Raw genomic sequence first — 14,217 nt, forward strand, 5'->3', positions numbered from 1 at the left:
TATGATTTCCATCACAAATTTAAATTTTGATATTTCTAATTAAAATTCAAAAATCTTAAAGCTTCTCTATTTAAAATTTTATCCAATATGATTTCCATCACAAATTTAAATTTTGATATTTCTAAAAGGTATACATTGCAACAATTTTACCTCTTTTCTCCTAAATTTTAATATTTATATAAAATTTATTAATAAAGTTTATTTAGTACCATACACACAAACTAAACAATTACCCTTCAACTCCGTGCTAGTATGGTAATAAACGGCAAAATTTTAAAAATATCAGCTATTAATTAATATATATAATTAATATTTTAAATTTAATTATATTCAAGTTGGTGCATGCTTAAAACATACGCCTTTGAAATGGGAGGTTTGTGGTTCGACTCTCGTAGTGAGCAAAAAAAGGAAAAAAATAACACTCCTTAAATTTTAAATACATTAGGAAGATACGAAAACGATTATGTTTTGATTAAAGAGATTATATATATTAGATATCTATAAAATAACTTATAAACAGAATAAAATATAAACCATATTAGAAAGGAACAGCTGAGTAAGAAAATAAAAAAAGGAATAGCCGAGTAAGAAAATATTTATTAAGGCTGTGTCCTAAATCTAAGAAATAAATTTATAAATTTTGAAGAAAAAAATAACAAGCTATTTTTAATGTAAAAATAAAATAGTGTTCAAAATCATTTTTCGTCATTTATATATTTTTTTTTTTAAAAAATAAATTTAAATAAAAAAATTTCAAATTTTATTTATTTGGGTAATTCTTATGAAAAAACTAGCAAGTAATATTAAATTTCATATTTTATTCTCGTTATTTTGTTTTTATTTCGCTTTTTTTGGTTTTTTGGATATGTTTTTTTCTTTGGAAAATTTTGGACATGTTTCATAATTTTATTAATTTAAAAAATTTATACATTTTGAAATTTTTTTCAAAACATTTAGGGCACAGCCTAAAAAAATAAACTATTTAAAATAAAAATTTTAACTTCACGAAAGTGCGTTTACTTACCACACCCAATTAGGTTTATACTTTATTTAGTCTTATACTTGCATAATTTATATATTATTATATAATTTCCCTATTTTTTAAATGTAAGATGTTAAATGATAATCAAATTCAAATATTTACTTTTATTTATAATTTCCTTATTTTACATAGGGTTTACCAAAATAATATATGGAAATAAAATAGACATTTTTCAAAATAAATTAAAATGTGTATGTTTATTTCATTACTCATCTAATTAGCGTATTTAAGCTACCGCTACTGAAAAATTATTGGGGAAATAATAGCTATTTTTATATAAAATAAGCGTCGATAATGATAGAAAATATATAGGCCGCTATTTTTCAATTACTAATTTAGGTATTCTTTATAAACGGATGTAGTATTTGGTTAAGATTGTTGGCAAAGAGATATGATTTACCAAATTAAATAATTTTTGAATATAATATATAAAAAAAAGTAGTAAGAATTTTCTTAAATTGTCAAGTTATGACACATCTTATATATCGTCGCCTGAGAATTATATTATTCAATCTCAAATTATTTTAATAATTTCTTGTGTTTTGAATATTCGATATGCTTTTCTAATTTTTCTTTTTATTTATGTGTATATTTAATAGTTTCCCATCACTTAAATATATAAAATACCATGATACATTTCTCAAAAAATTGTTCTTTTATTATTTCTAAAACTAGAGATAGAATAAATACCAAATTTTATATTTATTAGTTTAAGTAATATTATTCTATCTCCAAAAAACTTCTGTTATTCAAAAATTATTATTGAATAATAATAATTAATAATGTAAACAAGACAACAGACTAAAATTTTATTATAAAAATTTAAATGCAATATTTTAATGTAAAATTAATGTATGTTTTTTTTACTTTAGATAATAATAAAAAAATATTTTCATAATTTTTATTTTTTGGATCAGTAATATCAAGATCTTTATATAAAACCATACAATCAGTTAAAATAACTCTCAATTCCATTTATGTAATATTTTAAAGTGTTTTAAAGAATCATATACTGGATTGATTGGTCATTTTTTGTAAATGGAATAATATAATTATAACAATAAGAAGAAATAGGAAGACGAATAATCTTATACTGGCTATAATTAACTTTGTATCTTAAAAGTTAAAGATTTTATGATGATAATAGATTATATGTTCTTAAAAAATAGAACAATCAACCTAATTCTCAGGAAACGATATGCAATATTGGTATATATAAATTATACCCAGTGCTGACTGCCAGTTTTAATTACAAGTTATATATTTGTTTTGATAAATACCAGTTGTGTTTTAGGTCCAAAGTTAATTGTCATAAGATAGGCATCGTAGCTTTATTCTTTTTAAAAGGCTCGGTCACTAGTCAATTCTTCGCAACACTAATTCAATAATAGAGATTGAAAAATAATTATCCAAAAATATAAATTAATCAATAATCACATTGTAAAGGTTTTCATATGAATATAATATTACGTTTTCTTGATTCATAAACCTTACAACGTCTAAAAAAGCGGGGAGGAGGGGGGTGGGGTACTAATAGTTCGCATCTTGAGGGTGGTAGGGTGTAGGCACCTTTAAAAGAGGTAGGATAAATGTATTGAGGGGTTATCTATTAAATTTTGATGAAATAGAACAAAATATTTTGCTGTAAGAATTAATATTTTTATTAAATTATGATCTAAAAACTAACTCTTTTATATTCACAATATTTTGAAAGTTAGTAGTAGAGCTATTTTTTAGGGGGTAAGGCATAGGTTTTTGAGGAAAATTTGCATCCAGTAAAAATCCTGTTATGTAGATGCTGTTTGTATATGTTGAAAGTCTATGAATATGAACAATCACTCATGCTTTTACTAATTGTGCAGAATCCTTCTTAGAGAGTGTTTTCTAAAGAGTGTTTCATTATGAAGTTAAAATATTTTTCATTTACACATTTTCTAATAGCATAAGTATTTGTAATTTAAGCAAGTGGAGATCACGTATTCATATGATAAATTGTGAGACATGGTTGAATTTGATATCTCTTATCCCAGCTCTTCCTTTTATATTTTTAAACCACTAGGAACACTCTTTATACATAAAGTTAAATTACTTTTACCCCCTGGACATGTATTATAGCACTGATCCAGGGGTGGGGGTAGTCAATTTTTTATAAAAGTTTGGACTTGAATCTAAAAGGTGGAGAGGATGGAAGGAACGAAGGAAAGAAGGTCTTTTATAAAATAAATTTAGTTTAAACCATATCTTAAATTAAAACTTAATATATTCAAATATTGTTTTTTTTTAATAAATTTGGAATTAAGAAACCATCTAAAAATATTTTATCATGATTCTTTTCAAACAAATTTAAGATTATTTTTATATTTTTTAATGGCATCACAACGGCTTATTAATTTGGCAAATTTTTCACATAATGAAAAATAATATGATCCGTATCAAAGCACCAAGAAATATCTCTGTTAAACGGCCTGATTTGGGCCCTAAAAAAGCCAGATAAAGATTTTTAGCTAATATAATATTATGTAAGCCTGGAAATATTGCTTATAGATAGCAGAAAAGTCAATCTATTTAATAAATCGGCTTATATAATATTATTTTGGCTATAATCTTATTTGAGGCGTTTTTAAAAATCGACCCTAATCATACTGATTAACAAAAATGTCATGGACTACCAATCTACTCCTTGAAATATATAATCTGCCTAGAATATTTTTGATATTTTTAATATTTATAATGAACTTTTAAATTTTATATTTATTTCTTTTTTTACATTTTGAATTTATTTTTTTAATATCTGAAACCCCGTAATTGAACATCCTATGCATAGTAGAGACTTTGGCCATTTTGTTGCCTATTATAATGTTAGCGCTAAAAGGGAACTTGAATCCCTATCATTAAAATAAAAGCAAGAATTAATGACTTTATATAATTCTGATTTACTAATATTATATTTTTTTACTATTAATATAACATACCTTGATATAAATTGTCGATATAACGATATTATAATACTTTATTCATCTTGTAATTAATATAATATAATTGATTTTTTATATTTATGATATAGCTATTACATATTGTAATATTATATTTAATATAATTAATATAGCATAATAAATTTTGTCTACCTCCTGGATTCGTAATCAAATATGGCGAACCACAATTATTACAAAATATTGGACATATCTTCGAATGCCACCAAAAAAGAAGTAATTACTCAATTTTTATATAATATAATTACAAATGTTTAGTAAAATGTCGAAAGAGGGAGGAATTTATCAAGAATTGAGAGTTAAAAATAATGTAGCTGTAAAAAAGTCAAGGATAAAATCAAGAATATCCATAGAAAGTAGAAAGAATAACGTTGAGCTACTTAAAAAGGAAAATAAATCACTAGAAAATAAAATAAAATTACTACAAGAGGAAATAATTAGTCTAAAAAAATTATTAAAAGATAAAATATCAAATTAGGCATAAAAATTTATAATGTATATATATTCTGGAATTCTGTATTATGAAAAAATTATTAAGATTATAACCGCTTATAGGAAAAAAGCATTAGTTCATCATCCAGATAAGAATATAGATAAAGATACTTCAGAAATATTTTTACTAATATCCAAAGCTCTTGAAATACTAACAGATGATGTAGCCAGACATGCATTTGACAGAGTAATTAAAGCAAAAGAAGCAAGAGAATTGCGTCACAAAACATTAGATGAGAGAAGGAAAAAATTCAAAGCTAATTTGGAATCAAGAGAAAAGGTTCTTATTTATTTATTCATTTAATTTATATACTATTTTTTAGGCATTTGAAAATTCTAAAAATGATATTCAACAATGTCATAAGAAAGCAGAAGAGAGATTTCAAGCTGAAATTGATCGCATAAGGAAAGAAGGAAGCGAATTAAGAAAAGCAGAAGAAGAAAGAATAAAAAAGAAGATACATTTACAGAGTTCTATTAGCACTGGTATATTTGTTACACCATTTATTATTTATCATGAAATAGCATAAGATATTATCTTTTATAGTTTTAAATTAAATCGTAGCTCACATATTATATTTGATAATTATTTTATGGCTAGCCTCGATATAAGTGTATAATTACGATTGCCAACCTTTAACATAACATGTATTTTACTCAAATCCTGTTTTAAAATCATTTTAATACTGTCTAAGTATCTATTTAGAAAGTTGTATAAATAAACAAACTATTAATTATTTTTAAAATAAATGATAAAAAGTTAGATGAAAAGGAATGAGGCAAATATATTTACAAAAATTGACATTCCTGATAATTTATCTTGATTAATATAAATTTTTGTATTCTTTTTTTTATACAATTCTTCCTTAGTCAATTTTAAAATTATCATTTAAAAGTCTATCCATTAAGTAACTAATAAATCTATGTATTCTCTTATACATTTCTATAAAAGGGTAAATCTATTACACCCATAGTTTTGGATGCCCATTTTTAAAATATATTAAACTTGGTACAGTAATGTCACTGGGAAGGGTGGGGGTGCATACAATGAGAATTAATTTTTTTTAATATAATAGATATTTTGGATAAATTTTCTTTTATGAAAATTAAATTAATATAATCAATTATTGATTATAAAATAATCAAATTTAATACATTGGGAGCATTTTAAGAAAAATATATAAACTATCTATGGGCAGGTGGTTTAAAAATTTTATAACTTTTATTTAAAATCATTTAAGTAAACATGAAAAAAAATATTCTCCCTGAAATTTCAACATTTTTAATACCAAAGTATCGATATCTGATGATGGTGTCATAGGAAGAAATTAATTAACCCTTTTGCGCCTAACTTTTGGAAGCATAATTTTTCAATAGTATTTTTTATGCCTTAAAAATGGCCACTGATAACTTTTGAAATCATATTTTTAATTTTTAACATTTGTTTCGTATTTTATCAATATCTTGTTTTGTTTCTTATGTTATATCATATAGCAATTTTTTTGTACCATTTTTATGCCAAAATTTTTATTTATATTTCTGGTTATCAAATCTTGCTAAAAATATTAGTAATCACTTTATTATTAATATATTTTTATTATTTAAAAATTATCATCTTTTAATCATTGTAGGTGCTGAAAATTGAGCATAATGCCATTTGGCATCTATGGTCATTTCTTATGCACTAAAATATTTTTTATCAATAAATGGAAATTTTAGGCATTATTTAGATTTAAGGTTATAGAAATGGGAAGAATAAGATTACATTTATAAAATAGTTAATCTAATATCTAATAGTGTGCTTTCTTGTATATAGGGAGAGGTTTTATTTTATATAAATAACATGTAATATGAGATGCTTTTTATATTAATATGCATTTAGATATGACTAAACTTAGGCTGATATCAAGGGCTCAGAAGAAGACTTTTTATCCTTTGCTGGCTTATGATTTGCCAATATCATCTCATATTACAAATAAACTCGGTCTTGAATTGGAGGATTTAAACGAAGATAATACTATAACTGAAATAAAATATAAACCTCTTTGGTCTAAAAAGACATAAGAAACATGAATACAGAATTTATCCCTAAGTTGGGAATTCCTGAACAGGGTTTAACTCCTCTAACCTATTCATAAATTTTTGGACAACTAAATAATTAGCAATTTTATATTGGAAACAAATATTTATTTCTTCCAATTGTGGTAAAATAAATAGCGATGAAATTGAAAAATTTATTTGTGATACATTTATACTAGCTTATTTAAGATGCCTTATATACAACAATATTGGTCTCTTGAAGCATTATCCCACATTTATCAGAAACTATGTCCCGGAATTGTTTCCTTTTGACCTGGAAATTTTTCCATATCAATAATAACAAGGATATGGTAACTAGGAAAGATAAAAGTTACAACAAATTATTCAAAATTCAACCATTCATATTACAACTAACAAAATTCAACTTGAAGAGAAGCTAGCCATAGACAAATTTTTCTCTATATTAGGACAATACATTAAGTCGAAGCCCCATAAATGGAGGATAAAAGTGTTTAATCTATGTAGCTCTTCCGGGTTGATGTATGATTTTGAAATATATCAGGGAAAGTCAACTTATGTCATAAAATCAAGTTTATGTATCAGTGGGGATATAGTCCTTCCCCTGTCGGAAATATTACCTTAGAATAAAAACCAAAAATTATATATGGATAATTTTTTCTTTTCATAACAATTATATTTATTAGTATCCGGAATGGTAAGATCAAATCACTTATCAAGGTGCACACTTAAAAATTATAAGGCTTTAAAAAAAGAAGGAAGAGGAGCTATAGCTTACAAAATCAAAAAGAATGGTACTATTATATACAAGTGGCAGGACAACAAAGCCATTACTACATTATCTAACTTTATAGGTGTTTTACCTACAGCTAAAAAGCGATGGTCTATTTCAGATAAAGTCTTTATAAATGTAGAAATGCCTGCAATAATTTAAAACTATCATGAGGGAATGGGTGGAGTATATCTTCACGATATGCTGGTTGAGTTATATTAGACAGATATTAACCCTTTTGTGCTGACTTTTTTTCCCCCGATGAAAATTTTTTTTTTTAAGAGTTATTTATTATAGACACAAATAACATATTTTCATCAAAAAAACTTATTTTGAGTATTTCTATCAAAAGATATTCAATGATTCCAATTGTTATCAATGGGCAAAATGCAAGTTCATTTAAAAAATATTTTATTTCATATGAAATGACAAATAACAATTTCGTTTATTATTTAAACATAAATAAATATTACATTTTTTGCAAATAATTCTTGAATAGGCTTCTACGCAATACTTGCACCTTTGCTTAATACTTAGTGGCATTGGGAAATGAGCTACTTGGTCATATCTTATATCCGATATGGGGGCAATGTTGATAGCTTTTCTTCTTTTAACATCTATGCTGGAAGCTCTGCCGGTTTGTATTATCCTTTCCTGCAAGCATCAACCCTTTTGCTATCTGCAGTAAATACCAGTAAAGGCATGAATTTTATATTATTTAGCGCTTTCATATGGCGTCTATATAAGAGCCAGGCATTTACCACACAAGAATTCAATAAATGGAAAACCATTCGCATATAATATCCTTTCCATTTAATATCTTTCCGATATAATTCCACCAGCATATAGTGAAGATCTACTCCACCCATTCCCTCATTATAGTTTTTAATTATTGCTGGCAATTCTACATTTATAAAGACTTTATCCGAAACAGACCATCGCTTAAATTTGGTTGTAGATAAAACACCTATAAAGTTAGATATAGTAGTAACGGCATTGTTGTCCTGCCACTTGCAGATAATAATACCAATCTTTTCGCTTTTGTAATATATGGCGCCTCTTCCTTCTTTTTTTAAAGCCTTATCATTCTTAAGTGTGCACCCTGATAAGCGATTTGATCTTATCGTTCCAGCCAAATATCCCTTTTTTTTAAGCATCAAATATAATTGATATGAGGAGAAAAAATTATCCCTATATAATTTGTGGTTTATGTTTGGAGGTATAATTTCCGATAGCCAAAGAACGATGTCCCCACTGATACCTAAACATGATTTTATGATATTAGTAGACTTTCCCTGGTATATTTCAAAATCATACATGAACCCGAAAGAGCCGAGCCACATAGGGTAAACACTTTTATCCCCCATTAATGGGGCTACGATTTAATGTATTGTCGTAATTTAGAGCGTCCCTTGAAGGGAATTATGAATTCGTTTACAGCTAGCTTCTCCTCAATTTGATTTTTTTTGAAATTTTTTCTTAGTTGGAATATGAAGGGTTGAATTTTAAATAATTTATTGTATCCTTCATCTTCCCTATTTACCATATCTTTGTTATTATTAATATGGGAAAATTTCCAGATCTAAAGGAAACGATTTCGGGACATAGTTTCCGCTACTTATGGAATAGATGTTTTAACTAGGGCTGTGCCGATATTAAATATCGGATCGGTCCCAATATTTGGCGTTTTTCAAAAATATCGGATCGGCCCGATACCTGTAAAAAACCCGATCCGATCCTTTTACTAAAAATGCAATTCTTATAAAACTTTTGAAGTAATGAAACTTTGAATTATTATTTTTTAATAAAAAAAATTTTTTTAAAATATTTAAAAAAAAAATAAATTTTTTCGAGTTTCTATTTTACATTAATAATATTTTATAAATAATTTTTTTTTAAACAATGCAAATGTTATTTATTTTTTTAAATAGATTTTACAAGTTTTTTTATAAAAATAGAAAGGAACACCCAAAGTTTTCATTAAAAAATGCAAATTTAATTTAAGGGATGCTTATAAATTGAAAATCAAAGAAAAACTAGTAATAAATGAAATCGATAGTAATGTAAATGATGACCTGCCATACCTAATAGAAATCAAGGAATATTTAAAAGAATCTTTATATATAGAAAGTATGACAATATATTTTTCATATTAATTTAAATATTGCTTGGTTGGGCTATGATTGACCCATTTGTTTGGGTGATTTTTCAAAATCAACAAAAGATTGGGTTTGTATGAAACCCACTATTTTATAAATGCTAATTTTATATTTGTGTCATTTATTTAGAAAACTCGAATAACATTGATGATATTAATATTATATCCCCAGTGAATCCACTTGAATATTGGAGAGTTAATGCTGTAAAATTTCCAACTTTATCAACACTTGCACGTAAATTTTTGGCTCCTCCAGCAACAAGTGTCCCATCTGAGTCTGCCTTCAGTACGGCAGGGGATATTGATAGTCCTCATCGTAGAAGCCTATTGCCTGAAAATCTAGAGGCTCTTATATTTATTAAAAAAAATCTAATATATTATAATTTTATATATTAAATATTACAATTTTATAAACCAACATAAAAATGGATATATTATATATTTTTTTTAAAATTATTGTTGAAATAAAAAAATTAAATTATGCATAATTCTTTTATGCATAAAAAATATTGATTTATTAATTACATTTGGTTCAAAGAGGGGTGGTAAAAAATTAATATAAATATCGGATCGGTTTTGAACCAATATCGGAAAATATCGGATCGGATCGGTAAAAAATATGTGGATTGGCACAGCCCTAGTTTTAACAGACCAATATTGTCTTATAGATGGCATCTTAACTAAGCTAGCATATTAATGTACAATAAATTTTTCAATTTCATCGCTATCTGTATATAGATTTATCACAACATTGAAAGGAATAAATATTTGTTTCCGATACGAAATTACTAATTATCTGGTGGTCCAAAAATTTACGAAATATGTTAGAGGAGTTGAATCCTCTTCAGGAATTTCTAATATAGGGATATATTCTGTATTCATATTTCCTATGTCTTTCTTAGACCACATGGGGTTATCTTTTATTTTAATTATAGAAGTATCTTCTATTATATCCTCCACATCAAGGCCTAGTTGATTTGTAATAAAAGATGAAGTCGGCAAATCATCTGCCAGCAAAGAATAATAATTGTCTTCTTCGTCTGAGACCTCTATATCAGCCTCAGATATATCACCCTCGGGGATAAGTGTAGTCATATCTAAATGCATATTGATATAAAAAACATTTCATATTATATGTTATTTATATAAAATATTTATTAGAACCTATCCCTATATCCAAGAAAACCCACTAATAGATATTAGATAATCAATATAGGTAACTATTATCTAATCTAATTACCCCCCCCCCTTCCGTTTCCATAATTTTAAATCTAAATATCCTAAATAATTAGCCAAAAATTTCCATTTATAAATAAAAAAATTTTTAGTGCATAAGAAATAACCAATGATGCCAAATGGCATTATGTTCAATTTCCAACACATAAATGATTAAAAAGATGATATTTTTTAATAAAAATATTAATATATATATATATTAATAATAAAATTATTACTTATATTTTTAGCAAGATTTGATTACCAGAAATATGAATTAAAATTTTGGCGCAAAATTGGTACGAAAAAATTGATTTTTTATAACTATAATATGATATAATAACATATGATACAAAGCGAGATAAAATACGAAACAGCAAATATTAAAAATATGATTTCAAAAGTTATCAGTGGTCCTTTTTGATGCATAAAAAATACTATTGAAAAATTATGATTACAAAAGTTATCCATGGGCCGAAAGGGTTAAAGAAAAAGAAATAACCAGAGCTATATAAGTGTTTAAAAAAAGTTTTGTTTTTGTGTTTGCTATTTTTCAAGAAAAAAAAGGAAATAAAAGAACTATAAAAGTGTACATTGAAAGTATTTAGGTAAAAAATATAATAAAATAAATTCGTAATTCAAGACGAACAAAGAACTTAAAAATGGCCAAGTAAAAAATAAAATAAATTCTTAATTAAAAAAAAAGAGAAATACCAGAGCTATAAAAGTGTGGTGGATAAACTAATTAATCTAAAATCTTCCTAAATAATATAAAAAAAATCGTTACTTTATAAATATTTTGTAACAGCCACATCTTCCCATCTGGTGTTTAATTTTGAGATGGATGCTAACTATTTCAAGCTTTGCATTTATAATTTTAAAATCTTTAATTGAATTCTCTTTGCTTTTGGGGAAATGGGTAAAATCAGATTTTCATCCATGTTGATTATATTCTTCCATGCAAATCAAACCCAACATGTTTTCTATATATTTTTTTTTTACTTAAACTAAAAAAAATATAATCTACGAATATGATAAAAATCGGACTTAATATGCCCTTTTAAATAATCTAATGATAAAGTAAATAATTAAATATCTATTTAAAATAGATACTAATGCAATTTCTTAAAGTCACAAAATCGATATTAAAAAATATTTAATTGAAATTGGCAAAAAAATCTGCTATTGTGCATCTCTATCCCTAAGGTACAATATATTATTTAATAAATCTTTAATAAAATTTAGTATGCTTTTTTGACCAAACAAATCTGAAATTATTTGACTTGTATAAAGATGAATATTAAATTATTCAATATCGACTATACAAACTATTCAAATTCGATTTTCAAACTTTAAATTAAATGTAAATATCCTATTATCTCATTTATTATCTGTTGTCATGATCAGGTGTTGGTATTTTCTACAAAATATCAATAGCGGCAATTGGCTTAGCTTTACAATTGCCTCTAATTGTTAATTAGGTTTCCTAACCAAATTGAAAAATCCATCATTTAATTATAATACTCTTATATAAAATTATTAATTTTAGGAAATTCAAATAAATATGACATAGAACAAACTAACACACATGAACATATCTTCAAAGTTCAATGGCAAAAACTATTTCATATGCTAGCAGATGATCATGAATTAAGTAGTCAGCATTTAGTTGATATATTTGAGCATTCCTTCAATCAGTTAAATAAAATTAATTGTCTTATTTCTCCGGCTCACAATTTTAATGTAATAATGTCAGGCAAGAATAGACAAACCGCTTTATTAGAAGTTTCGATGGATTATTCATTGTCTAGCAATCACATTACAACTCTCAATCAATATCTTAGTACCTTAAAAAATCGCGATACCAACGATTATTATAAGATGTTATCTGAACTTAAACATAGCAATCTTTCAAATAACGATAAATTAAACACATGTATAAATGAAATTGAAATATTTAAAGCCACTCTCCCTTTCCTTCATCATTATGACATAAACATCAAGCACATTAAAACTACTACCATACAAAAAAATGGAAAAAGTTTGCCACTCAATCTAAAGAATCGACAGAATATTGATGAACCAAAAATATATAAAACAATTGGCCCTGATATAAATCCAGATCCATCTCAAATTTTATTACCCGATTCAGCGTACATCTTAAAGGATCAAATGCATAATTCAATGGGTGGCTTGGATTTGGAAAGCTTCATATTGCAACGGCTTCGAGATGTTCAGTCTAAAAAGGATGGCGAATAATAAATTTTATATTTATTTAATGCATAATTCTTTTATATAAATCCTTAGTCATGTTAGTTAATAAATTTTAATATAAGTAAATTATTTATCGATTATTCACATCTTTTTTAGATAAAATTTTAAGAGTTGTGGACCAATTTATCATTTAATAGAACTTAGTTGTTTAACTAACTGTTAAAGATTATAATTTTAAATTAAAATTAACCAGTAAATTTATAAATTTAATTAAAAATATAATTTATGCAGATTCCATAAATTTGATGCTTTATTTTCCCATCATTCATTTAATCTATCATAGTATTTTAGTTAATCAAATATATAGGCGATAAATAATTATTGAAGCGATATAATAATGATTCAACTTTATATAATAGCGTTAGTAGAAATAAAACATTGGTTACACATTATGAATCTTATCCATAACTTACAAAGATTATTTATAACCACCTATAATCATTTCTCTATCACTTTAAAAATATTGTTAATAATTGATAATGCAACTTATAGAAAATGTTTAGGCTTCCTGTCATAGGACTAGAACCCAAATTAGAGAAATTTTTTCCACCTAGCCCAACCGGAAGGAACAATACATTTTTTCCGATCCTACCCTAGCATCAAAATATATAAAAAATTTATCATAAATTTAAAAAAGGCATATATGAAATAATTGAAAACAAACAAAATTAAAATTTAATATTCAATCAAACATCATGATTTGTTAATATTCACAGACATTTTATCTGAAAGATACACAAAAAATAGAATGATGTTTGCAGTTGCGTCACTTGAGGGGGAGGCCCACCGAGGCTCCAGCCCCCTAAAAATTTTGTTTATATTTTAAAAATAGCTCATTTTGAAAATGCTCGTTAAAAAAGGTTAATTTGAAAAGAATTTTTGAACCTCCTGAGGTTGTAAAGGCAATGACACCCCTGTTTGTTTGTAAAATTGTTCTGAAGATGTATGAAATATTAAGCCTTTTCCAGACAACGTTTTTTTAAAACGTTTTTGAGGCATTTTTTTTTACATTTTAAACAAATAAATTCGAAACCAGTTTTGGTTATATATTTATTTAAAAAAAATTTCAAATCTAGAGAATGGGAAATTTGTATTATAGCTATTAAGAACATTTTCTTCCCTTGGTATCTTCCATTTCATTAATATCATTGTCTGAATCACTTTCAACGATTTGGATATCCATAGGCGATGACATTTTAAATTATTAACACGTGAT

The 14,217-nt window shown here is 25.6% G+C and overlaps 1 protein-coding gene across 5 annotated transcripts in view; it reads left to right on the forward strand.

Moving 5' to 3' along the window:
• Positions 1-4,148: 4,148 nt before the first annotated feature.
• The window catches only part of LOC135922863 (dnaJ homolog subfamily C member 17-like), a 37,750-nt gene continuing 27,681 nt past the window's right edge, over positions 4,149-14,217 (forward strand). For 3 of the 5 annotated variants that reach the window (XM_065457368.1, XM_065457371.1, XM_065457369.1), the window contains exon 1: positions 4,868-5,010. Coding sequence is in view for 2 of the 5 variants with exons in the window: in XM_065457366.1 (XP_065313438.1) it covers positions 4,189-4,248; positions 4,571-4,804; positions 4,848-5,010; positions 12,277-12,986 (1,167 nt within the window). In the remaining 3 variants the exon portion in view is untranslated. Of the gene's footprint in view, positions 4,249-4,290; positions 4,805-4,847; positions 5,011-12,276; positions 13,132-14,217 lie in introns of those variants that run through there. The other 2 variants (XM_065457366.1, XM_065457367.1) reach the window with 2 other exon arrangements.

This window comes from Gordionus sp. m RMFG-2023, chromosome 1 (assembly GCF_954871325.1).
Source record: "Gordionus sp. m RMFG-2023 chromosome 1, tfGorSpeb1-WG-v2, whole genome shotgun sequence".
Classification (NCBI taxonomy): domain Eukaryota; kingdom Metazoa; phylum Nematomorpha; class Gordioida; order Chordodea; family Parachordodidae; genus Gordionus; species Gordionus sp. m RMFG-2023.